The sequence below is a fragment of the Salmo salar genome, chromosome 19 (assembly GCF_965601325.2).
Source record: "Salmo salar chromosome 19, fSalSal1, whole genome shotgun sequence".
In the NCBI taxonomy this organism is placed as follows: domain Eukaryota; kingdom Metazoa; phylum Chordata; class Actinopteri; order Salmoniformes; family Salmonidae; genus Salmo; species Salmo salar.
Genome location: NC_138309.1, coordinates 68,808,510 through 68,835,772, shown reverse-complemented (window position 1 = coordinate 68,835,772; position 27,263 = coordinate 68,808,510). Strand labels below are relative to the sequence as shown.

General features: G+C 45.7%; 1 protein-coding gene and 1 long non-coding RNA gene across 2 annotated transcripts in view; both read right to left on the bottom strand.

Annotated features, from left to right (window-relative positions):
- Positions 1-1,527: 1,527 nt before the first annotated feature.
- On the bottom strand, positions 1,528-27,258 carry LOC145862325 (uncharacterized). The gene is made up of 2 exons (XM_082965923.1): positions 3,978-27,258; positions 1,528-3,787 (listed from the first exon to the last, which is right to left on the bottom strand). The coding sequence occupies exon 1, from the start codon at positions 8,903-8,905 to the stop codon at positions 7,040-7,042; it is 1,866 nt and encodes a 621-aa protein (XP_082822049.1). The 5' UTR covers positions 8,906-27,258; the 3' UTR covers positions 1,528-3,787; positions 3,978-7,039.
- The window catches only part of LOC145862326 (uncharacterized), a 30,884-nt gene continuing 5,148 nt past the window's right edge, over positions 1,528-27,263 (bottom strand). Inside the window, exon 2 of the long non-coding RNA XR_014381686.1 lies at positions 1,528-4,064. This is a non-coding gene — a long non-coding RNA (uncharacterized LOC145862326). The remainder of the gene's footprint in view (positions 4,065-27,263) is intronic.

Below are 27,263 nucleotides of genomic sequence, written 5' to 3'. Positions count from 1 at the left end.
ACAAGCAGTTCATTTTATAGACACAAGATGCTACACTGCAGACCAATCTGAAACTCATCTCTCGGGCATGTCCAGCCCACTCATTATCTCAGTCAATCATGGCTAGCGGGAAGGTTCCTGACTTTTTCTTTGGCTGAACCAACTAGGCTCGTAATTTAACAAACGTATCCATATTTACAGATTGCATTAAAGTTTATTATTAAGTCACATGAAAGTTCACATGTTCGAGAAGGCATTTCTGCCCCAAAAAATGCATTTTGATAAAAATAAAAATAAATAACGTTCAAACAGCTCCCCTATGAAATCATGACTTGCGAAATGCGCCTAGTTTCCTGAAACGGGTAAACATATACACACCCTATGTGTTTTAATAAAATCAACTATATTCATTGAGCTTGTCTGATGCTTATGGTTTGATGAAGTAAGACAAATGCCTGAAGAGGGCGCCAGAGATCTAGATAACCAGAAGAAAAAAAACTTTTATTTTTAACCTTTATTTAACTAGGCAAGTCAGTTAAGAACAAATTCTTATTTACAATGACAACCTACCCCGGCCAAATCCTCCCCTAACTCAGACGACACTGGGCCAATTGTGCACCGCCCTATGGGACTCCCGATCACGGCCGGTTGTGATACAGCCCAGAATCGAACCAGGGTCTGTAGTGACACCTCTAGCACAGAGATGCAGTGCCTTAGACCGCTGCGCCACTCAGGAACCTTAACCTGACCCAGCTATTCTCCTCCCACTCCTGCTGGCTTTTGCAGATTCTGCCATTACTCTCCTGAAGTTGCCGGTAATAGGCTACACGAGGAGTCGACAACCTTGCTCATGTGGAATGCATATTTATCTTACCATATCTACCGATCTGCGTGCCAGTTATGGTTTTCATATATACATTTTGGAGAAAGTTTCATTTAATTTATAATAACGTCTTCATATCTCAATCGTTGTCATGTTGTTAATCAAAATTCTATCCAAATCTAAAAGAAAATTATACAAACCTAAAAAGTAATTTTTATTGCCATTGCCAACTATGTAAAAACAGCCTACATAAAGCCAACAAATGAAAACATTGCAGACCACAGGTAGAAAATAACATGATAAAAATAAATATCCTATTCCTCCAGCCCAAAGCTTGTGCTAGAGAACTTGTAACATTGTATAAAATATTCTGGGCCCTCTAAGTTCCAGTGCCAGTGAGCTCAGGACAGACACAGCTGTAGGCTATTTGCGCAAGGGATAAGAAGCAGTGCTCGACTTGAGTACCTGAAATGTCCTATTGCTTGAGCTCCTGTTCCTCTAATACAGTGGTTCCCAAACTTTTTATAGTCCTGTACCCCTTCAAACATTCAACCTCCAGCTGCGTATCCCCTCTAACACCAGGGTCAGCACAGTCTCAAATGTCATTTTTTTGCCATAAGTGTAAGCCTGCCACACACACACTGTGTGAGTTTTTGTCACAACCCGGCTCGTGGGAAGTGACAAAGAGCTCTTATAGGACCAGGGCACATATAATAATACAGCAATAATCAATCATTTTGCTCTTTATTTAGCCATCTTACATATAAAACCTTATTTGTTCATCAATAATTGTGAATAACTCACCACAGGTTAATGAGAAAGGTGTGCTTGAAAGGATACACATTACTCTGCAATGTTGGGTTGTACTGGAGAGAGTCTCAGTCTTTTAAATCATTGTCTACACACAGTCTGTGCCTGTATTTAGTTTGTATGCTAGTGAGGGCCGAGAATCCACTCTCACATACAGTTGAAGTCGGACATTTACATACAGCTTAGCCAAATACATTTAAACTCAGTTTTTCACAATTCCTGACATTTAATCCTAGTAAAAATTCCCTGTCTTAGGTCAGTTAGGTTCACCACTTTATTTTAAGAATGTGAAATGTCTGAATAATAGTAGAGAGAATTATTTCTTTCAGATTTTATTTCTTTCATCACATTCCCAGTGGGTCAGAAGTTTACATACACTCAATTAGTATTTGGTAGCATTCCTTTAAATTGCTTAACTTGGGTCAAACATTTCAGGTAGCCTTCCACAAGCTTCCCACAATAAGTTGGGTGAATTTTGGCCCATTCCTCCTGACAGAGCTGGTGTAACTGAGTCAGGTTTTTTCCTCATGATGCCATCTATTTTGTGAAGTGCACCAGTCCCTCCTGCAGCAAAACACCCCCACAACATGAGGCTGCCACCCCCATGCTTCACGGTTGGGATGGTGTACTTCGGCTTGCAAGCCTCCCCCTTTTCCCTCCTAACATAACAATGGTCATTACGGCCAAACAGTTCTATTTTTGTTTCATCAGACCAGACGACATTTCTTCAGAAAGTACGATCTTTGTCCCCATGTGCAGTTGCAAACCGTAGTGTGGCTTTTTTATGGCGGATTGGGGGCAGTGGCTTCTTCCTTGCTGAGCGACCTTTCAAGTTATAGGACTCATTTTACTGTGGATATAGATACTTTTGTACCTGTTTCCTCCAGAATCTTCACAATGTCCTTTGCTGTTGTTCTGGGATTGATTTGCACTTTTCGCACCAAAGTACATTCATCTTTAGGAGACAGAACGCGTCTCCTTCCTGAGCGGTATGACGGCTGCGTGGTCCGATGGTGTTTATACTTGCGTACTATTCTTTGTACAGATGAATGTGGTACCTTCAGGCATTTGGAAATTACTCCCAAGGATGAACCAGACTTCTGGAGGTATACCATTTGTTTCTGAGGTCTTGGCTGATTTCTTTAGATTTTCCCATGATGTCAAGCAAAGAGGCACTGAGTTTGAAGGTAGGCCTTGAAATACATCCACAGGTACACCTCCAATTGACTCAAATGATGTAAATTAGCCTATCAGAAGCTTCTAAAGCCATGACATCCTTTTCTGGAATTTTCCAAGCTGTTTCAAGGCACAGTCAACTTAGTGTATGTAAACTTCTGACCCACTGGAATTGTGATACAGTGAATTATAAGTGAAATAATCTGTCTGTAAACAATTGTTGGAAAAATGACTTGTGTCATGCACAAAGTAGATGTCCTAACCGACTTGCCAAAACTATAGTTTGTTAACAAGAAATTTGAGGAGTGGTTGAAAACGACTTCAACTGTATATACTTCAACGGTGTTTACAAATCTTGGTCCTGGGATATCAATGCTTACACATTGTAACTATGCAATTGACTATAAATATGATTTAACTAGGTAAAGGCTGATTTGTAATTCATATATACAGAAATAGAATTTTAAAAACAGTACACTTCACTTCCTATGCATCATGTAAATACTCAAGCCGGTTCATCTCAGTATCAAATTTCCTTCATCTGCATTGATCTGATAAACACAGGATTGGTGTATTATTTCATCAAATGAGAGACTAAATTTCAACAAGTAGAGAATGTGAAACGCTTTATTGAAAGAATTTCATTATCCAAGTGTTTTAAATATTATAATATTATATTATAAATACAAGTTCTATCTGTACTTCAATACACATATGGTGTGCATTATAAAAACAGAGGAAGAAAGAGGAGGTGGCGAGAGAGGTGTAAAAGACAAAGGGAAACAGGTAAGAACAGAGGAGCAGAGAAGGCAGCTATGATTAATGAATCATAGTGCTACCCTAATATTCTCTCAGTTCATCACAATTACATAATAGTGTCTCTAGTTGTGTCTCCTAACCAGCCTTGGGCTCCCAGTCGGCCCGAAGGTTATCTTAAGAGCGGGTGAGGTGGCGATGACGGGTCTGGGGATTGGAATCCTCTCTCACATCAAAACATACCTGCAGACGAGAGACAGATTGAGAGAGAGAGATAGCATGTTTAAGCCTTTTTTCTAACACTGTCAGTCATCATACTGATCAGGAGGTGAAATGCAAAACTGACCTTGTATCATGAACTCTGGGACTACTGCATCTCTATCTGTATTTAAATGTAAAACATCTCTTTAATAATACTTCCTGTTGACCCTACCAGGTGACCTCTCACATCTGATCATGCTGCGCCCTCTATGTAGCCAGTTCAGATGTGGGAGGGGTTCACCAACACAGCTGATATAACCTAGAGGATTTAGGGAGAAGGGGAGAGAGGGATGAAGTGAAGGAGAGACACTGTTATTGACAAAATTAGATAGTTAAAGAGACAGTGTTCAACAGGAATATGTGTGTGTGGCCTCACTTTGTTTCCACACTGCGTGGCTGCAGAGTACTTTATGCTGAAAAACCTGCACAGACACACGAGGACAAACAATATAGCGTAGTTCTAGAAATAAAGAAGTGTCTTACTGTTCTCCATGGTTGGCCCTCTTGCCTATTCTTTGAAGGTGGAAGGAGTCACAGTTATACACCTGAGCCAGCTTACTGCACAACGCAATCAATCAATCAGATTGATACATGTGTGTAGGTGTGGGTAATAGGGTGTCTAATTATAGGGTGTTGATTTTAAGTCACCAATATGGGTGACTTAAATAGACTGTTTTGTTTTTGTACAGACATCACACTCTTACCTAAACAGCTGTCACGTCCTGGCCAGTATAAGGGTTAATTGGTATTGTAGTTTGGTCAGGACGTGGCAGAGGGTATTTGTTTTATGTGGTTCGGGGTGGTGTTTTGGAAAAAGGGTGTTTGATTTAGTGTTTTTGGGTTATGATCTATGTTTACGTATTTCTATGTTTATCTAGTTAGTTGTATGTCTATGTTTGGTTAATTGGGGTGGACTTCCAATTGAAGGCAGCTGTGTGGTGTTGCCTTTGCTTGGAAGTCCTATATTAGTTGGGTGTGTTTGTTTGTTTAATTGTGGGAGATTGTTCTGTGTTTAGCCTTGTGCCTTGCCAGACTGTCGGTATATCGTTCGTTCTCTTGTTTGTTGTTTTTGTGTTCATTTTGATTTAATAAATGTTCAAAATGAACAAACACAGTCCTGCTGCATTTTGGTCCTCCTTCACCGACTATAACCGTGACAACAGCACCCTCACTTGAGAAGTAGAAATCAAAGGGAGAGAAACTGGGAATTGAAAAACTGCAGACATAGCTAAGTAAATGGAAGTATACTCTTATTGCAATGTGGATGTCTCTTAAAATAGCATTTGGTTGTGCATAGTTTGGTTGTGCATAGTGTAGTCTATGGTGTTGCCAGGGAACAGCACCCTCTTCAAAGAAGTAGGAGGTCAAGATCTCCCGCACATAGATTGCCTCTCTTGCTGCATTGATGGACCCCATCCTTGAAATATCCTGCAGAGCAGCGGACTTCTCCTCTGGCACACGGTGGCGAGCTTCAGATCCCCTCCTGGTCCTCGTGTCCATCCTCATGAAGTTATTCCGGACATAGGTAGCCTTCACACGCCTGAATTTCCTCCAGGAGGCAGTTCCACATGGCCCTGTTCACCCAACCTTGCAGTGCTCTACATGGTAAGTGCAGGCAATCGTTTTGAAGGAATTAGTTACAAGGTAACTGTAGGAATATGGAAGATAATGTCATTATTAGACTTTTATATCACAGGATCATTGTGGATTACTAAAGTATAATATCCCTTAACAAATCATGATAACAATGGATTTATAGATGTTGTCACACCCTGATCTGTTTCACCTGTCTTTGTGCTTGTCTCCACCCCCCTCCAGGTGTCACCCATCTTCCCCATTATCCCCAGTGTATTTATTATCCCCAGTGTATTTATACCTGTGTCCTCTGTTTGTTTGTTGCCAGTTCATTTTGTTTGTCAAGCCTACCTGCGTTTTTACCCTTGCTCCTGTCTTTTTCTAGTTCCTGTTTTCCTGGTTTTGACCATTCTGCCTGCCCTGACCCTGAGCCTGCCTGTCGTTCTGTACCTTGTCACACCACCCTGGATTATTGACCACTGCCTGCCCCGTGTTCTAGTAATAAACTTTCGTTACTTCGAAACTGTCTGCATCTGTGTCTTCTCCTGAAACGTGATAGATGCATGTGCACAGACATGTGCATGTGACAATAGCAGGATCATATCAAGGATAGCATCACAAATGAATACATAAATACCACTTGAAGCTTGATGAGTTGATCAATTGAATCAGCTGTGCAGTGCTAAGGCAAAAACAAGAATATGCACCCCTTTGAGTCCCCAGGACCATGACTGAGAAACACTGATCTTTATTGGGACATCTTCATCTGCAGACAGGCTTTCACAGCTCTCTGTATCTGAGGACAGAAAACATCACAAGAAACTGACTTCATAATACTCAAATTAGACCACACTGAATATTATGTTACTATTATATCTATCCTTACTTCTAGGGACTGGAACTACACAAAGTACCTGCCCTATCCAGAATAGCCTACTCTCTCACTTTGACAGTTGGGGCTGCTATCCTTTCACCCTCCTCCATTGCTGTTAGCTAACGTTAGCTACCTACAAATGTATTTGTCATTTTTTTTTACAGTTAAATACATCAAAATAGCTAGCTAATATGAAGTTAGGTGTCACGGTCGTCGCTAGAAATGGAGGACAAAAACGCAGCAGGTATGTGTATACTCATCTTTATTTACCGGAAAAGAAGGAAAAGCCAAACAAACACGTATACAAAACGATGAACGACAAAATGACAGCCTTGAAGGCACCATAGCAATCCAAGAACAATCTCCCACAACAGACAAACACAAACACACCCTCATATATGGGACTCTCAATCAAAGGCAAATAGACAACACCTGCCTTCAATTGAGAGTCCCAACCCCAATGAACTCAAACATAGAAACAGACACACTAGACTCAACAGAATTACATAAACATAGATCAAAAACCCGGAAATACTAAATCAAACGCCCTCTTACCAACACACCACCCTGAACCACAAAACAAATACCCTCTGCCACGTCCTGACCAAACTACAATAACAATTAACCCTTATACTGGCCAGGACGTGACAGTACCCCCCCCTTAAAGGTGCTAACCCCGGAAGCACCTTAAAAAATTAAAAAAAAAAAAAAAAAAAACACAACCCCAAACAACAAAACAAAAATTTCCCCTCTACTAAAAGGGAGGGAAGGGAGGGTGGCTGCCGTCAACGACGGCACTGTGCTACACCCCCCCTCCCCAACCCACCTATATCAGGAGGTGGCTCCGGTTCTGGCCGTTCCAGGCAGTCTGGGCGGTCTGGCAGCTCGGGACAGTCTGGGCAGTCTGGCAGCTCGGGACAGTCTGGGCAGTCTGGCAGCTCGGGACAGTCTGGGCAGTCTGGCAGCTCGGGACAGTCTGGGCAGTCTGGCAGCTCGGGACAGTCTGGGCAGTCTGGCAGCTCGGGACAGTCTGGCAGCTCGGGGCAGTCTGGGCAGTCTGGCAGCTCGGGGCAGTCTGGGCGGACTGGCAGCTCGGGACAGTCTGGGCGGACTGGCCGCTCCGGACAGTCTGGGCGGACTGGCCGCTCCGGCAGTTCAGGGCGGACTGGCCGCTCCGGCAGTTCAGGGCGGACTGGCCGCTCCGGCAGTTCAGGGCGGACTGGCCGCTCCGGCAGTTCAGGGCGGACTGGCCGCTCCGGCAGTTCAGGGCGGACGGGCCGCTCCGGCAGTTCAGGGCGGCCTGGCCGCTCCGGCAGTTCAGGGCGGCCTGGCCGCTCCGGCAGTTCAGGGCGGCCTGGCCGCTCCGGCAGTTCAGGGCGGTCGGGCCGCTCCGGCAGTTCAGGGCGGTCGGGCCGCTCCGGCAGTTCAGGGCGGTCGCGCCGCTCCGGCGACTGTTGACTGGCGGGCAGCTCCGGCGACTGTTGACTGGCGGGCTGCTCCGGCGACTGTTGACTGGCGGGCAGCTCCGGCGACTGTTGACTGGCGGGCAGCTCCGGCGACTGTTGACTGGCGGGCAGCTCCGGCGACTGTTGACTGGCGGGCAGCTCCGGCGACTGTTGACTGGCGGGCTGCTCCGGCGACTGTTGACTGGCGGGCAGCTCCGGCGACTGTTGACTGGCGGGCAGCTCCGGCGACTGTTGACTGGCGGGCAGCTCCGGCGACTGTTGACTGGCGGGCAGCTCTGGCGACTGTTGACTGGCGGGCAGCTCCGGCGACTGTTGACTGGCGAGGCTGGGTTTACGCACTTGAAGCCTGGTGCGTGGTGCTGGTACTGGGCGTACCAGATTGTGAACACGCACCTCCAGGCTAGTGCGGGGAGTGGGAACAGGACGAGTCGGACTGGGTTGACGCACTTCCGGGTCCGCACGAGAGACAGGAGTTGGAAACCCAGGGCTATGGAGGCGCACAGTCGGTCTTGATCTTACCTCCTGCACAACCCGTCTTGGCTGGATGGAACTAGTAGCCCTGTACGAGCGGGGTGCTTGTACAGGGCAGACTGGGCTGTGCAGGGGCCTGATGGTAGCCGTGCGTAGAGCGGGAGTTGGGTAGCCTGGTCCTCGGAGGCGTACCGGCGACCAGATGCGCTGCGCAGGCATCCTCCTACCAGGCTGGATGCCCGCTCTAGCACGGCACCTGCGAGGGGCTGGAATAACGCGCACCGGACTGTGCGTGCGTATGGGTGAGATAGTGCGCTCCTCAGCGAAACATGGCGCTCTCCACCTCATACGCTCCTCCATATAACCACGGGTAGCTGGCTTCCGGCTCTTCCTAGGCCTAGCCAAACTACCCGTGTGCCCCCCAAAAAAAAATTCTTGGGGGTGCCTCTCGTGCTTCTCCCTCAGCGCGTCCATGGCCTCGTACCTCCGCCTCTCTGCCTTGGCTGCCTCAATTTCCCACTGCGGGCGGCGATAATCCCCAGCCTGGTGCCAAGGTCCAGCCCCGTCCAGAACTTCCTCCCAGGTCCATTTCTCCCGCCAGTCCAACTCGAAGTCCCCTTTCTTCTGCTGCTTGGTCTTGTATTGGTGGGAGATTCTGTCACGGTCGTCGCTAGAAATGGAGGACCAAAACGCAGCAGGTATGTGTATACTCATCTTCTTTATTTACATAGAAACATAGAAACAGACACACTAGACTCAACATAGAATTACATAAACATAGATCAAAAACCCGGAAATACTAAATCAAACGCCCTCTTACCAACACACCACCCTGAACTACATAAAACAAATACCCTCTGCCACGTCCTGACCAAACTACAATAACAATTAACCCTTATACTGGCCAGGACGTAACATTAGGTAGCTGGTGATATTTATTTAACATATCTAGCTATCCATACAGTATGTAAAGTTGGCTAGATAGCTAGCTATGTTAGCAGCTCATTTGAGTTAGCCTGCACTGTAGCTAGTTAACTAATAATACATCGTTTTTTTTACATTTTCGAAATGTATTTACTTACTTGAATAGGTTCTCCCAGCCATATGGACGATTGGAAACAGGGCAGCAAAGTTTGTTTGTCACCAGAGCGTTTTAGAGCATATTACTATTTAACTATTTACCCATTTAATAATCAGACATTCATGCAAACTTGCTATGCTGAATTCTTGATGCACAATCGAACGTGCTGCCATATGCTGCCAGCACGCCCACAAGCGAGCCATTCTGGGCGGCCTAAGCAGCAAGATGCAATTTACCGTGTGCTAGTGAATACGAGCAGTCAGTGAGCATTTATTCTTTGCCAAGATAATCCATCCACCTGACAGTTGTGGCACATCAATAAGCTGATTAGACAGTATGATCATTACACAGGTGCACCTTGTGCTAGGGACAATAAAAGGCCACTCTAAAATGTGCAGTTTTTTAACACAACACAATGCCACAGATGTCTCAAGTTTCTTTTTTTTTGTGGATGGGTGGTCCTCATAATCCTCATATTCTCTTTGTGTTCAGATTTTGGCTCTCTTTATTTAAATTGCAATAAATAAAGGCCAACTAAGTAGTTTCCACTGTCATGTGGCAGCACAAGTGGGCATTTGATTTGCGAATTCTATTTACATGTGTGTTTACTGTGCTACAGAAACACCGAATGCGCACTGAATTAAAGGGTAACTACATTAACTACATTGCAGTGCTTTACCAAGATGCATGACAAGGTTAGAAATACTTTGTGAAGCCTCAATTTAAAATGATTTATAAAGTCTTTATTAGATCGTTTTTGAATAAGTTCCTCAAGTTCTTTTTGTTTTTCCTCTAACTTATTTTGTATCTTTGTAGTATTGTTTTTTATTGCTATCTACCTGTACTATTAGTTCATGGATTTCCCTTGTTAGTCTTGTCTCTTTAGCCAGAAACTGCTTTATTATTATTGATGAATATTGAATTGAATGACCTCTGAAGGTACATTTAAAGGTATCCCAAACAATAAGGGGATTTGCTGAACCTATATTATACTGGAAACATTCTGTTATAAATTATTTTGTCTTAATTAAAAATATATTTTTATATTTGACCTTCATTTAACTAGGCAAGTCAGTTAAGAACAAATTCTTATTTTCCAATGACGGCCTAGGAACAGTGGGTTAATTGCGTTGTTCAGGGGCAGAACGACAGATTTTTACCTTGTCAGTTCAGGGATTTTATTTTGCTACCTTTCTGTTACTAGTCCAACGCTCTAACCACTAGGCTACCTGCTGCCCCGAGTTGTCCTCCAGTAAACTTTGATTAAATTTCCGATATCCCTGTCTACGTGGAAAATCTATGAGTTATGTAAAATACCAATTAGATGATGATCCAATCGCATTCTGTCTCCTACTCAAACTTTTTAACCTTTGATGCAAGAGAGAAAGAGACAAGAAAGTTGTCAAGACGACTAGCTTGATTAAGTCTCCTCCATGTATATCTCACTAGGTCAGGTTTTTTTAGTCTCCAAATATCCACTATTTCTAATGTGTCCATAATATTTGTGATTTCCTTAAGGGCACTGTGATGATAGTTTGTAGAGTGATTACCTTTACGGTCCATTGAGGTACTAAACACTGTGTTATAGTCTCCTACCATAATGATTTGATCATTTGTTGCCTGTAAGTTCAATAAATTGGTATAAATGTTTTCGAAGAAGAATGGATCATCCTGATTTGGACCATATAGATTAATGAGCCAAATCTCTTTTTCGTCCACTTTCTTATTCAAAAAGATCCACCTTCCTTGCAAATCATTCCTGACTATTTGCACATTCAGATCAACATTTTTGTTAATTAATATCATCACACCCTTTGAGTTCCTTTGTCCATGACAGAAAATGATTTCACCACACCAATCCTTTTTCCACGCAACTTCATCTAAGGATGTAGAGTGAGTTTCCAGTAAACAGTATATGTTAAATTGCTTTTCGTTTAGCCCATGTAAAGACTGATCTTTTTTTATAATCTGCTAAACCGTTACAATTATTACTGGCTATATAGTGCGTATAGCCTTAATATTTATGATGATAATTGTAATCCATATCATATCACCGTCATTGTTGCATCATAATTACCTTTAACATCATTGAAAAACACATCCCAGCATTTCCATAGCAAATGACGTTTCAAATGATCATAAAAGAGACCTTGCATTACTCTAGAGATGGCTTCACTACAGTACAAATGTATTCCGTACAATATTGTATTATTCCCCAATGCCCCTATTCTGATATCTTCCCCTTGCTTGTTGTAAACATAGAGCAAACAATAAACACATTAAATTATAAAACAGTTCTCGACAATAGAGGGAGAGAAGAGAAGGAGAGAGAAGACAGCGAGATCAGCTGTGTGTATGTATAAGTCCATATGTGTAAGCGAGCATGCAATTGATTATGTGTGTGTTCATATCCACTTCATAGTGTTCAGATATTTTTACAGTTCTCATACTTTCTTTTTTGCGTAATCTTTAAGTCCCTGTAGAATTTAGTACAGCCATGGTTTTATGGAGCTGTCTCAGAATAGCTGTCCACAATGAGTAAGGCACGCTTACCCTTCTCCCTTTGTTGCCTTTGTACTGGATACAGTCTCTTACGACGTTCGTTTGTCTCCCTTGGAAATTGGTCATTGAGACCGAATTTGTTCCCTTTAAGCTCCCTTCCCCTGCTTTTGATCAGCTCCTTTTGTTGGTAGTGTTCAAATCGGTCGGGGACCCTTGGTCTTGTCGCTCCGAGCTCCAAGTCTGTGTACTCGGTGGAAAGCCACCTTGTTTACAGTCTCTATAGGAAGTTTCAAGGCGGATTGCATGAATTCTCTGATCGCTCCCTCTGGATTATTGGATGCATCCTCAGGAATCCCAGAAACTCGTTAGCGATGTTAGATAAATTAGCTGGCTAGCTAGCTACATATTCTTCATCTTGTTTAATTCAACCAAGCTATTTGGCCGGCCGATCTCATGCTTGCATGGTGATTGATTGAGCTCACTACCGTTACTTTACTGGTTTTTTTTCAATGGTTTCTGACAGCGGCAGCTGTAGTCGGACTTGTGAAGTTGAGGATGGATGCAAATTCCTTTAGCTAGCTAACATTAGAGTTTACCTTAAATTTGATGTAGCCAAGTTAGTTTAGCTAGCTAGCTATGTTTCTAAAAAAAAATATTTATGTACTTCAATGTAGAGGTCAAGTCCAATGAATAGACAGCTTTGTTTAGATACACTGAATGAGTGGAAACTGGCCTCTTTGATTCCAAATTTTGAGGTTAATTAAAACTGAGAAATTCATTTTTGAGAGTAGGGACTTAGCTTTGGTTGGGGGGGGGGGGCACTGATGTTCCTTAACCCTGTGTAAAACAGCATCTACGTCTTCCACATTGTCATTGAAAACCAAAAGTACAACCTTAATGGAAACTTGAAAGACAATTTCACCAGAGCCTCTTAGAACCATGCAGTCACTTTGGGACTAGATGCGTTAAATGCACAGCTACCATAGATAGTCTGGCCTTCATTTTACCATACTTGCTTTATTGTTAATTTGTACAAATATTCTGTCACTGTGACCAACCTGACACACAACACACACATCAGGCTGGGAGCAGCTCATGGGAACTTAGGGGTAAAATGCCTTGCTCAAGGGCACAACAGCAGTAGGTAGTATACAGAGATATTGTGGCTGGTAACCCTCTGGCTGACGGATCACTCCCTGCAGATTTCCCAGCAAGCAGACAGGGGTTCGAATATCGGCCTGCCTTTCTAACCTTGAAGCTACTTGTGGTGGATATTTTAATCAATAATGAGGAGAGACAAGGTCAATCACCAATCAGGATATTAACTTTATTAAAAACTTATCGATAAGGGAGCTGGTCACACCACCCACAAAGTGAATAGAGTGAGAGACCACTTAGTGGAGTGAGCCTCTGGTTTATATACTATCTCAGGATAGGTGCAACCTCAGAGATGACTTACAATGGTTCCAAACACTAACCTCACACATCCTGTGACAGACCTTGGCCCCAAATACAGAGAACTTGTTGTTTTGTTCAGTACTAAGACCTTAAAAGGACATTTGATGTTACTTAATCTCCACCCTGCTAAAAAGGGAACCAGGGGAAAGAACAATCTCCCCCATTGCCCAAGGAGGCTGTGACTGATGCACAGACATTGTGGAGACAAGTGATTGGTTCCCCATTACTCACACCACCCCTTCACATGGTTTGCAATAGGTAAAGACACATATTCACACATGGAAAAGATGTTCCCTTCTGACCTCCTTTGCCCTATTCTCTTTCTGATATGCTGCACCGCAACAGGGACATGTGATAGACAAGCCTGACTTCTCCCCTCTCTGGGCCCCAGGCGACTGAGGCCCATATGAGGGAGGAAGTGCAGCCACCAACACCAGAGTCTAAAAGGAGACATAACAACAGTAATTAAAACATGTAAGCATATTCTGCAAATGAGACACCTTATAGCAATGTTACTTAGCTAATTCTGATTTTCCCCCCACATACTGCAGCCCCTATTCATTTAGCTCTTTCCTCACTTCCTTGCCTTTGTTCAACCATTTGATCTGGCTTATCAACCCTTCCCTCAAAGTATTTCATTTTTACATTTAGTTATTTAGCAGACACTCTTATCCAGAGCGACTTACAGTAGTGAATGCATACATTACATACATATTTTTTTTTTTCTGTGCTGGCCCCCCGTGGGAATCGAACCCACAACCCTGGCGTTGCAAACACCATGCTCTACCAACTGAGCTACAGGGAAGGCCCAATTTCATACATTACATACATATTTTTTTTTTTTCTGTGCTGGCCCCCCGTGGGAATCGAACCCACAACCCTGGCGTTGCAAACACCATGCTCTACCAACTGAGCTACAGGGAAGGCCCAATTTCATTTAGAAATGTCCCTTACAATCTCCCCCCTAGTGGTTAAGCCTAGCATTTAAGAGCGTTGGGCCTGTAACTGATAGGTTGCTGGTTCGAATCCCAGAACCAGCAAGGTGGAAAAATCTGCCGCTCTGCCCTTGAGCAAGGCAGTTAACTCCCAACAACAACTGTTCCCCAGGCGCCGAAGACATGTGTCGATTTAGGCAGCCCCCCCCCCCGCACCTCTCTGATTGAGAGGGGTTGGATTAAATGCAGAATACACATTTCAGTTTAATGCATTCAGTTGTGCAACTAATTAGGTACTCCGTTTAACCATCTGTTAAAAGCGGAGGAGATAGACCAGGAAACACTCTTGTTTTTGGATGACTTGTCTATAGCCTTAAGGTAAGAAGAACATAAAAGCCTTACACGCAGTAAGTATTCTGTAAACACCACCTTTTTTATACATGAGGGGAGGTCCTCGGACACCCACATGAATACATAGGACTGTGGACACACCAAGCGACACACAGTCTTGCCAGGTACATGTTGAAAGATGTTTAGATTTTTTAAACTGATTGTTAAAAGAAGCGTGTAATTAATTGAATACTTTGTGCTCACAACAGAGTCAAATGTGAGAGGGCAGCCCAGATGACCAAGTGGCTGAACAACATCTGGCCTGCAAACCAGGTTTCAGAGTACATGAATGAGACCGCAATCCAGAGGGCTCAGTGGACCAGACAGAACGGGGCAAAGACAGTTGAGATAGTCAGAAAGTATCCACGTCTGCTGGATACTCCAGGCATGATGGGTTAAATTTTTTACAAAAACATTAGACTTTTCATTCTGTTTGCTGTGAATAACTAGCCTGGCTGACGCGACCCACGTGACTCACAGCACAGGGAGAGCTGTGACTACACTGGTCTGGAAAGGAGGCTGTTTGTTCATGCAATATTAGCTAATACATTGTGCGACGGTGTTTGAATGGTTCTCTCAAATGTAATTTTTTTCTCAGGGTTGATGCCTCTCATTGTTTGGATTTGAAAATCTGACCATTGTAATAGTAGGGGGTGGCGCTCCACGTCTACTCCCGCTCCCCAGCGCTCAACATCGCCAGTCTACTAACCACCGGTCCGGGCAACCCCTCATTATGCACACCTGACAACCCTCATTATGCACACCTGCGCCCCATCATGAGGCACACCTGGACTCCGTCACTACCCTGATTACTCCCCCTTTATCCAGCACAACCTAGCAACACTCTTCAGGCAGTATTGGTTATGTTTCCTTGTCAGACATTACGCTTGGTTTTTATCATTCTACGTTCATTATTATTAAACTCACTAACTGCACCTGCTTCCTGACTCGACGTTACAGAATACTGCCTCAACAACAGGAAGCAGCAGTTAATCAGGACATCTCCCAGATGGTGAGCAAACAGAGACACCTACTTGACACCACACACAAGGTTCTGCAGGCTCTAGTTTTGTCAAATCTTGATTATTGTCCAGTCGCATGGTCCAGTTCTGCAAGGAAAGACCTAGTTAAGCTGCAGCTGCCCCAGAACAAAGCTGCGCATATTGCTCTTCATTGTAGTCAGAGGGCTGATATAAATACTATGCATGCCAGTCTCTCCTGGCTAGGATTTGAGGAGAGACTGACTGCATCACTTCCTTTTTATAAGAAACAGGAATGTCATGACGTTGGCCTGTGGGTAAGGTTTATGACCCCCCCCCCATAAATACCTTTCTCCCTTCCCCTCTCTTTCTGACCCTACTGAAGGACTTGAATAGCCTGTGTTAAATATAGAGAGTCTGGGAACATCAAACAAATGGGGAAAAGGAACCATATTTTGGTAATAAAACAAGTTGGAAATATGCTTGGGAACGTAATGAGTATGGATGTCAGTTTGGTTGTCATCTGAGACATTATGACTGATGACAGGACGACATAAACTGTACCTGAGAAAGTATACACCCTCTAGTTATCAGAGTAACATGGAATTGTTATGCAATTGAAATGTTTGATATTGAAATTGTTTGTTAGGAGATTAAATGTAATTTTAGCTTCCAAATGAGAGAACTGGGTTTTCATAAGGAAAGTGCCCTGCTTGATCAGTGGCCCACCCCTGTGAAGAGACAGCGGTTATAAACGATGAAACACATCCTTCCCCCTCTCCACTATATAAGCCTTTGACGAAAAGATAACCACATGTTCCAGTACGTGAGGTCTGCAGCCTCTACGTTAGAAGGACACACGTCAAGTACAGAACTAAGCCAACCTCGGCGTGAGCTTTGGTGGCGAATGGTATGAACTTTGAGCTTATTCACTACAGAAGTGATGCTCCCTAGCCGTTGAGTTAGCAGCGCCGCTGTAGACGGGGGCTAGGAAAGGACGGACGACGGATCCAGTCTAACAGACAGACGAAGATACCACCACGTATCCAATTTACCACCAGAGACATTCTTCCGAGGACAGGAAGATCTGTTGGCCAACCCAGCCAGCATCTACGACCAATCTACCGAAGCGCAGCTCAGAGTAAATATTTATTGCATTTTCCTTTTCCAAATGGGCGGTAATTTAGAATGCATAAGATAATGTATTTACAATAGCATAGGTGCTGTTTCTTTGTTCCTAAGTCTTCCCGCTCTTTCATTCAAGCCCAACCCCCTTTCCTTTGTGTAACCAGCCATCATGTATGACATCATTTGTATTCGGTGTATTTGTAATTCTGTGTGATTAGTTTAGGTATTTAGTAAATAAATAATTAAACCCAATTTTGTATTGCTGATTCAACTTGTTAGCCAGGGTTCGTGAAGATAGCCAAGAATTTACAACTTTCATTATGAGACTGAAAATAAGATAAGGGTTAATATTGACTGCTATCGATGTAAAATATGACTAAGTATTTTAAGAGTTTATTCGGAAGATAACGGCTCTATAAACGTTCTTCCGTGGTGCCCCGACTTTCTAGTTAATTACATTTACATGATTAGCTTAATCAGGTAATATTAATTACAGAGAAAGGATTTTATAGGTTAGCATGTCATATCACTTAATCCGGCATAGCCAAAGACACGACAGGAATGTGTTAAATTCCAAATTGTTTGCATTGTCAACTTACACACAGCTCTGAAACACACACTTACCCCACTAGACATGCCACCAGGGGTCTTTTCACTGTCCTCAAATCCAGAACAAATTCAAGAAAGCGTACAGTATTATATAGTGCCATTATTGCATTGAACTCTCTTCCATCTCATATTGCTCAAATAAACCGCAAACCTGGTTTCAAAAAACAGAAAGCAACACCTCAGGGCACAACGCCGCTCCCCTATTTGACCTAGATAGTTTTTGTATGCATTTTGGGGTGGCAGGTAGCCTAGTGGTTAGAGTGTTGGGCCAGTAACCGAAAGGTTGCTGGATTGAATCCCCGAGCTGACAAGGTAAAAATATGTTTTGCCCACTGTAGGCCGTCATTGTAAATAAGAACTGACTTGCCGAGTTAAATAAAGTTTTAAAAAAACAAATATTTTTTTAATGGATATGTAGGCCACGTGTGCACTGGATACACTAATCTCCGTGGCCATCGGTCTGGAATACCTTCTCTGGGACAGTCGGCACACCCATCGCCTCTCTCCCTCCTTCGTTGACTAGAATCAGAGCCTGAACCAATGGAGGTAGGGGCCACATGCCTCCCCGCGGCTGAGCGACGCTGTCAGAGACAGTTTGACCTCTGTCCCGATTGTGGCCAGGAGGGGCACCAGCTTCAATGGTGTCCCAACCCGGAATCCACGAGAGCAGAGGGACAGCTCCGTGATCATCCATCTCTTGGGTTAGGTGTGAATAATCCATCACTTTCCGCTAAACCTTTTTTAGTATCGATTTCACTAGCTGGCTGTCCCTCATATATTGTTTCTACAGCTCTAGTGGATTCCGGTGCTGCTGGGAATTTTATTGACCAGGCCCTTGCCTCCTTCCTGCACATCACCTCATAGCTGCGCTCCTCTCCATTTCCAGTTCAAGCGTTGGATATACGACCATTGGGATCTGTCACTATTACGCACGTCACAGCTCCACTCACCCTCACCGTGGGACCCAAGCACCAGGAAAACCTTCTCTTCCTCATTACCTCTGCACCCATGCACAAAGTCATCCTTGGCCTCCCGTGGCTCCAACTCCATAATCCCACCATCTCCTAGTCAGAGGGGAGGATTACCACCTGGGGCCAAAATGTCAGATTATGTGTTCTCCCGCACCCTGTGGTTCCACGTCGGTGGAGGGCCCTGTGAGTGTCCGCGAGCCCATTAATCGGTCCTCCTGTATTGTTAGCCCCGTGTTTTGGGATGTAGATGAGGACATCCGCCAGGGTCTGGAGAGGGTTCCTGCCAACTGGCCCCCTGAGCGCAGCTACATCTCCACGGGGGTCAGAGATTGGTTGCTGACCTGGGCACATCCCTCGCCACTGGACACCCAGGTGTCACCCGGACCACTCAATCCCTTTCTGAGAAATACTGATGGCCCACATTGATGCAGGACGTTGCACACTATCAACTCATGTTCAGTATTTACTCAATCTAAATCTCCCTGGCACGCTCCAGCAGGTAAACTCCTTCTCGTGCCTCAGCAACCCTGGTCTCATCTGTCTGTTGATTTCGTCACTGATTTTCCCATCCTCTGATGGTTTCACCACCATTTTGGTGGTTTTGGACAGATTCTCAAAATCATGCAGTTTCATCCCTCTCTCCATACCTCTCTCCAGGTCGTAGAGGCACTGTTCCAGAAGGTCTTCCAGCACTATGGCCTTCCGGAGGATATTGTCTCCGATCGTGGCCCCCAATTTACATCACGTGTATGGAAGGTTTTCATGGAGAAGCTAGGGGTCACGATCAGCCTCACTTACCATGGCAATCTAACGGGCAGGTGGAGAGGACAAACCAGGAGCGGGGGAAGTTCCTCAGTAGTCACTGCCAGGACCAGCGGGGGGAGTGGGCCCGATTCCTTCCATGGGCTGAATACGCCCAGAATTCATTGCGACACTCCTCCATCGGGCTGACTCCCTTCCAGTGTGTTCTGGGTTATCAGTCGGCCCTGGCTCTGTGGACTACGAGCCAGACCAACGCTTCTGCAGTGGGCGAGTGGTTCAGGCAAGCAGAAGAGGTATGGAATGATGCCCACGTGATCCGCCATCAGAAAGAGCAGGCAGCTCACCACAGCAGTGAGGCTCCCGTGTTTCATCCTGATGTTCGCATCTGGCTCTCCACCAGGAACCTCCCACTCTCTCTGCCCTGTAAGAAGCTGAGTTCCCAGTTTGTTGGGCCAGTCAAGGTCATACGGCGAGCCAACAAGGTAACATACAGATTACAACTCCCCACTAACTACCGTATCTCTCCATCTTTCATGTTTCCCTTCTCAGGCCGGTGGTTCCTGGTACCCTGGCTGATGCCGTCCACCATGACACACCTCCGACTCCCTTAGACATCGAGGGGAGCCCTGCCTATGTCGTCAGATCACTCCGGGATTCCCAAAGTCGTGGGGATCGGCTCCAGTACCAGGTGGACTGGGAGGGGTGCCGTGCTGAACATTCTAGTTCCCAACATCATCCAAGAATTCCACCTTCGCCGTCCGGCCCGCTCCTCGCCCTCGGGGCTGTCCTCCTGGCCGGCATTGTCCTGTGGCTAGTGCCACACGTCGGGGATACTGTTACGTCTATTCCCTGTCTCCGGTGCGCGATTTCACCGGTCCTGGCAAACCCTCATTATGCACACCTGGCAACCCTCATTATGCACACCTGCACCCCATAATGAGGCACACCTGGACTCCATCACTACCCTGAGTACTCCCTCTTTATCTAGCACTCCCTAGCATCACTCTTCAGGCAGTATTGGTTATGTTTCCTTGTCAGACGTTTCTCTTGTTTTGTATTGTTCTATGTTCATTATTAAACTCGCTAACTGCACCTGCTTCCTGACTCCCTACGTTGACGTTACGCTGTGGGGTGTTTTAAGTGAGAAAGACTTTGAGGATAAACAACCAGAGAAGAGCCAACCACAGCCCCCTTCGTTTTCTACGCATTGTGCCGACAACATCAAAGAGCCATACCAGACTATGAAGTTAGGAGGACTTCAAAAGTTAAGTGTTAGCCAGGCAAGTGATTAACTACAATGGAAAGTAACTGTTTTTCTGGCTACAACAAAACACAATTTGGGGCAGGCTCTCACAATAATTAAACAGCATTGGGTGTGAATACAGTGAGAATGTGGATCTGAGCAAGTGTGATGTCAAACATTTATGGATATGTACAGTATGGAAATTCTAACCAATAAGGAGAGACTTTGTTATTTCTTCAAACAATAATTTTAATATCAATTCATTATTGCAATAATGGAGCTGGTCAATGACCACCCATAGGTGATTGTTGAGGGCCCAATGATTCTGAGTTGGGGCTTGCCTTATATAGCCCAACCTTGTTACATTTCCTTAATCCATAAGCTATGAAAATAGTCGCACACTCCATAAACTCACAGTAATTTATTGGGTAAATCACCAACCTCATCTCCTGTTTGTCGGGGAGATCACTTGAATGGGCCAACGCCGTATGGGGGAGAGAAGGCGCAGCGTTGGTCCACTACGAGGATTTCACCTGCCGCTTCTGGGCAGTATTCGATCATCCACCTGAGGGGAGAGCGGCGGGGGAACGGTTGTTCCATCTTCGACAGGGGATGAGGAGCGCACAGGACTTTGCAATGGACTTCAGGACCCTGTCAGCCAGCACGGGATGTAATGAAAGGGCCCTGATCGACCATTACCGGTGCAGTCTACGTGAGGACGTTCGTCAGGAGCTGGCATGCAGGGACACCACCCTTACCCTCGACCAGCTGGTGGATTTATCCATCCGGCTGGATAACCTATTGGCCACCCGCGGACATCTGGATCGGGGCCCATCCATTCCATCCCGCAGCACCTCCAACCCTACACCTATGGAACTCAGAGGTGCTGCTCTGAGGGTGACTGGAGGGGGGGGGGGGGGGCGTTTCCTGCACCACATGTGGCCGCAGAGGGCATACTGCTGGTCGGTGCTGGGGAGGTTCCCCAGGGAGTCGAGGCAGCAGGCAGGGCACTGGTGGATCATCCCAGGTGAGTAGGCACCCGACTCACCCAGAGCTCCCTGTTGCGCACGTGTGTGTGTGTAGAATTTCCTGAGTTTTCCCCGCATTCCCAGCAGAAGGCGCTAGTAGATTCAGGCGCAGCTGGGAACTTTATTGACCGTTCATTTGCACTTAGATTAGGGATCCCTATTGTTTCTGTTGATGTGCCCTTCCCTGTACATGCCTTAGATAGTCGTCCTTTAGGGTCGGGGTTGATTAGGGAGGTCACAGCTCCACTATGTATGATAACGCAGGAGGGTCATGAGAAGAGAATTAGTCTCTTCCTGATCGATTCTCCTGCGTTTCCTGTGGTGTTGGGCCTTACCTGGTTGGCCTATCATGACCTCACTATTTTGTGGCAACAGAGGGCTCTCAAGGGATGGTCACGTCAGTGCTCAGGGAGGTGTGTAGGTGTTTCCATAGGTGCAACTATGGTGGAGAGTCCAAACCAGGTCTCCACCATGCACATTCCCCCAGAATATGCCGATTTGGCTCTCGCCTTCTGTAAGAAGAAGGTGACTCAACTACCAACCCATCGACGGGGGGCTTGTGCGATAAATCTCCTGGTAGACGCAGCACTTCCCAGGAGTCACGTGTATCCTCTGTCACAGGAGACGGCGGCTATGGAAACATATGTCTCCGAATCTCTGGGACAGGAATACATTCGGCCTTCCACTTCACCTGCCTCCTCGAGTTTCTTTTTTGTGAAGAAGAAGGATGGAGGTTTACGCCCGTGTATTGACTATCGAGGTATAAATCAGATCACGTTGAAGTACAGTTACCCACTGCCTCTCATAGCCAGTGTAACAGAGTCATTGCACAGGGCGCGCTTCTTCACAAAATTGGATCTCAGGAGCGCTTACAACCTGGTGCGTTGTCCGGGAGGGGGATGAGTGGAATGCTCCATCAGTCTTCCAATCCTTTGTAGATGAGATTTTCAGGGACCTGCACGGGCAGGTTGTAGTGGTGTGTATATAGATGACATTCTAATATACACCGCTACACGCGCCGAGCATGTGTCACTGGTGCGCAAAGTGCTTGGTTGACTGTTGGAGCATGACCTGTACGTCAAGGCTGAGAAATGTCTGTTCTTCCAACAGTCCGTCTCCTTCCTAGGGTACCGCCTTTCCGCGTCAGGGGTGGAGATGGAAAATGACCGCATTTCAGCCGTGCGTAATTGGCCGACTCCAACCACGGTAAAGGAGGTGCAGCAGTTCTTAGGGTTTGCCAACTACTACCGGAGGTTTATCCAGGGCTTTGGTCAGGTAGCGGCTCCCATTACCTCCTTGCTGAAGAGGGGACATGTGCGACTGCAGTGGTCAGCTGGGGCGGACGGGGCTTTTGGTCACCTGAAGGCTCTGTTTACCTCGGCTCCCGTGCTGGCTCATCCTGATCCCTCCTTGGCATTTATAGTAGAGGTGGACGCGTCCGAGGCTGGGATAGGAGCTGTGCTGTCTCAGTGCTCGGGTACGCCACCAAAGCTCCGCCCCTGTGCTTTCTTTTCAAAGAAGCTCAGTCCGGCGGAGCGAAAGTATGATGTGGGGGACCGGGACCTGTTGGCTGTTGTCAAGGCTCTGAAGGTGTGGAGGCATTGGCTTGAGGGGGCTAAACACCCTTTCCTCATTTGGACTGACCACCGCAATCTGGAGTACATCCGGGCGGCGAGGAGACTGAACCCTCGCCAGGCAAGGTGGGCCATGTTTTTCACCCTATCCTACAGACCAGGTTCCCAGAACGCTAAGGCAGACGCACTGTCCCGGATGTATGACACAGAGGAGCGGTCCACGGATCCCACTCCCATACTTCCGGCTTCTTGCCTGGTGGCACCGGTGGAATCAGAAGTAGACGCGGACATCGAGCGGGCGTTACGTACAGAGCCCACTCCCACCCAATGTCCAGTTGGGCGTCTGTACAGTCCGCCTGATGTCCGCGACAGCTTGATCTGTTGGGCCTACACGTCACCCTCCTCTGGTCATCCTGGCATCGGTCGGACAGTGCGCTGTCTTAGTGGGAAGTACTGGTGGACCACTTTAGCTAAGGGCTTGAGGATTTATGTTTCCTCCTGCTCGGTGTGCACCCTAGACAGCTGCTCAGAGGGAAATTACAACCCCTACCCGTTCCACAACGGCTGTGATCACACCTATCGGTGGATTTCGTGACGGATCTTCCTCCGTCACAAGGAAACACCACGATCCTGGTCGTTGTTGATCGGTTTTCTAAGTCTTGCCGTCTCCTTCCTTTGCCCGGTCTTCCTACGGCCCTACAGACTGTGAAGGCCCTGTTTACACATGTCTTCCGGCACTACGGGGTACCTGAGGATATAGTGTCTGATTGGGGTCCCCAGTTCACGTCGAGGGTCTGGAGGGCGTTCATGGAATGTCTGGGGGTCTCGGTCAGCCTTACCTCAGATTTTCCCCCCGAGAGTAACGGCAGGTGGAGAGTTAACCAGGATGTAGGTAGGTTTCTGCGGTCCTATTGCCAGGACCGGCCGGAGGAGTGGGCAGCTTTCATCCCCTGGGCAGAGATGGCCAGGTTTGTGGGGCCATTTAAAGTCCTGAGGAGACTGAACGAGGTTTGTTATAGGTTACAGCTCCCCCCTGATTACCGTATTAAGCACTCGTTCCATGTGTCTCTCCTCAGGCCGGTGGTGGCTGGTCCGCTCCAGCAGTCTGAGGTGTGGGAGGTTCCTTCGCCCTCTCTGGACATTGAGGGGGCCCGGCGTATACTTTACAAGCCATCATGGACTCAAGGCGTCGGGCGAGGGGCCTTCAGTACCTCGTGGAGTGGGAGGGGTACGGTCCGGACGAGAGATGCTGGGTGCCGGTGGAGGACATCCTGGACCCTTCCTTACTGCAGGAATTTCACCGTCCCCACTCGGATCATCCTGCACCTCGTCCTCCGGGTCGTCCCCGAGGCCGGTGTCGGCGCACTCAAGGGGGGATATTGTCACGACTTCCACCGAAGTTGGTGCCTCTCCTTGTTCAGGCGGCGTTCAGCGGTCGACGTCACCGGCTTTCTAGCCGCCACCGATCTACGTTTCTTTGTCCTATTGTTTTGTCTTGATTGTACACACCTGGTTTCCATTACATTATAATTTATTCCCTATTTAACCCTCTGGTTCCCACATGGTTTTGTGCGTGTTTCATTAAATGAAATGTAAGTCGCTCTGGATAAGAGTGTCTGCTAAATGACTAAAATGTCAAATGTAAAAAATGGAAGAAGTGCAACTGCCAACACCAGAGTCTGAAGGGATATATTCTAATATTCTAATAACAAGTATATCACATAAGCAGATAAGACATCTTAGTTATCCATGTTACCCAACTAATTCTGATTCATCCACCACACAGATCACGCTGTAGTATGGTTTCTATTTGCATTTATTAAGGGTCCCCATTTGCTGCTACCTTCTTACTGGGGTCCAAACACATTAAGGCACTTACATTACACATAAAACAGTACATTATATAACATTATTACACCACTACATATCTACAATACAAAAAGTTATAATACCACCATACAATAATATTACAATGTACGTGTGTGCTAAAGTTTGTGTGCGTATGCGTGTGTCTGTACCTGTGTGTGTGTGTCTCTTCATAGAAGAGACCAAAAAGTGTATTTTTATCTGTTCCATAAGGTGTATTTTTATGAGTTTTAAAAAAATCTGATACTACTGCTTGCATCAGTTACCTGATGTGGAATAGAGTTCCATGTAGTCATGGGTCTATGTATAACTGTGCGCCTCCCATAGTCTGTTCTGGACTTCGGGATTGTGAAGAGACCTTTGGTGACATGTCTTGTGGGGTACGCATGGGTTTCTGAGTTGTGTGCTAGTAGTTTAAACAGACCCTCGGAGCATTCAGCTTGTCAACACTTCTTACAAAAACAAGTAGTGATGAAGTCAGTCTCTCCTCCACTTTGAGCCATGAGAGATTGACATGCATATCATTAATGTTAGCTGCCCTGTTCTGAACCATTTGTAATTTTCCTAAGTCCCTCCTTGTGGCACCTGACCGCACGACAGAACAGTAGTCCAGTTGCAACAAAACTAGGGCCTGTAGGACCTGCCTTGTTGATAGTGTTGTTAAGAAGGCAGAGCAGCGCTTTATGGACAAACTTCTCCACATTTTAGCTACTGTTGTATGTTTTGACCATGACAGTTTACAATTTAGGGTTACTCCAAACAGTTTAGTCACCTCAACTTTTTCAATTTTAACATTATTTATTACAAGATTTAGTTGAGGTCTAGGGTTCAGTGAAGGATTTGTCCCAAATACAATGCTTATAGTTTTGAAATATTTAGGACTAACTTATTCCTTGACACCCATTCTGAAACGAACTGCAGCTCTTTAAGTGTTGCAGTCATTTCAGTCGCTGTAATAGCTAACATGTATAGTGTTGAGTCATCCGCATACATAGACACACTGGCTTTGAGTAAGCCAGTGTGTCTATGTTGTTAGTAAAGATTGAAAAAAGTAAGAGGCAGCTGCCCAGGGGAATTCCTGATTCTACCTGGATTATGTTGGAGAGACTTCCATTAAACACCCTCTGTGTTCTGTTAGACAGGTAACTCTTTATCCACAATATAGCAGGGGGTGGAAAGCCATAACACATATGTTTTTCCAGCAGCAGACTATGATCGATAATGTCAAAATCCGCACTGAAGTCTAACAAAACAGCCCCCACAATCTTTTTATCATCAATCTCTCTCAGCCAATCATCAGTCATTTGTGTAAGTGCTGTGCTTGTTGAATGTCCTTCCTTATAACTGGGCTGAAAGTCTGTTGTCTGTTCGTTTACTGTAAAATAGCATTGTATCTGATCAAGCACCATTTTTTCCAAAGTCTACTAAGTGTTGGTAACAGTCTGATCGGTCGGCTATTTCAGCCAGTAAAGGGGGCTTTACTATTCTTAGGTAACATAATTACTTTTGCTTCCCTCCAGGGTTGAGGACACACTTATTAGTAGGCTTAAATTGAAGATGTAGCAAATAGGAGTGGCTATATTGTCTGCTATCATCCTCAGTAATTTTTCCATCCAAGTTGTCATACCCCGGGGGCTTGTCATTGTTGATAGACAACAAAAAAAAATTCGCCTCTTCCACACCCCCATACGGAATTCAAAATTACAATGCTTGTCTTTCATAGTTTGGTCAGATACACTTGGATGTGTAGAGTCGGCATTTGTTGCTGGCATGTCTCATTTGAGCTTTTCTCCTTTGCCAATATAATCCATCCACCTGACAGGTGTGGCATATCAAAAAGCTGATTAAACAGCATGATCATTACACAGGTGCCCCTTGTGCTGGGGACAATAAAAGGTCACTCTAAAATGTGCAGTTTTGTCACAGATGTCTCAAGTTTTGAGGGAGCGTGCAATTGGCATACTGACTGTAGTAATGTCCACCAGAGCTGCTGTCAGGGAATTGAATGGTCCTTTCTCTATCATAAGCCGCCGCCATTTTAGAGAATTTGGCAGTACATCAACTTCAGAACCACAGACCATGTGTAACCACGCCAGCCCAGGACCTCCACATCTGGCTTCTTACCTACGGGATCGTCTGAGACCAGCCACCCGGACAGTTGATGAACCTGAGGAGTATTTCTTTCTGTAATAAAACCTTTTGTGGTGAAAAACTTGTTCTTATTGGCTGGGCCTGGCTCCTCAGTGGCTGGGCGTCTCCCAGGCCCACCCATGGCTGCGCCTCTACCCAGTCATGTGAAATTCATAGATTATGGCCTAATTTATTTATTTAAATTGACTGATTTCCTTATGTGAACTGTAACTCAGTAAAATCGTTGAAATTGTTGCATGTTGCATTTATAACTTTGTTCAATATACCTTTTAACTTCTTTGCAACTACTTAGCTTAGCTACTTAGCTAACCCTTTCGCCTAACTTCTAACCCGTTCCTCCCCGTCTCTGGCCCACACTCCCGTACAGTAGGTGGCGGTAAGGCACCATTGGATG

Bases quoted from the DNA above. Each gene is read 5' to 3' on its own strand.
- LOC145862325 (XM_082965923.1), bottom strand. From the start codon at position 8,905: ATGAGTATACACATACCTGCTGCGTTTTGGTCCTCCATTTCTAGCGAC.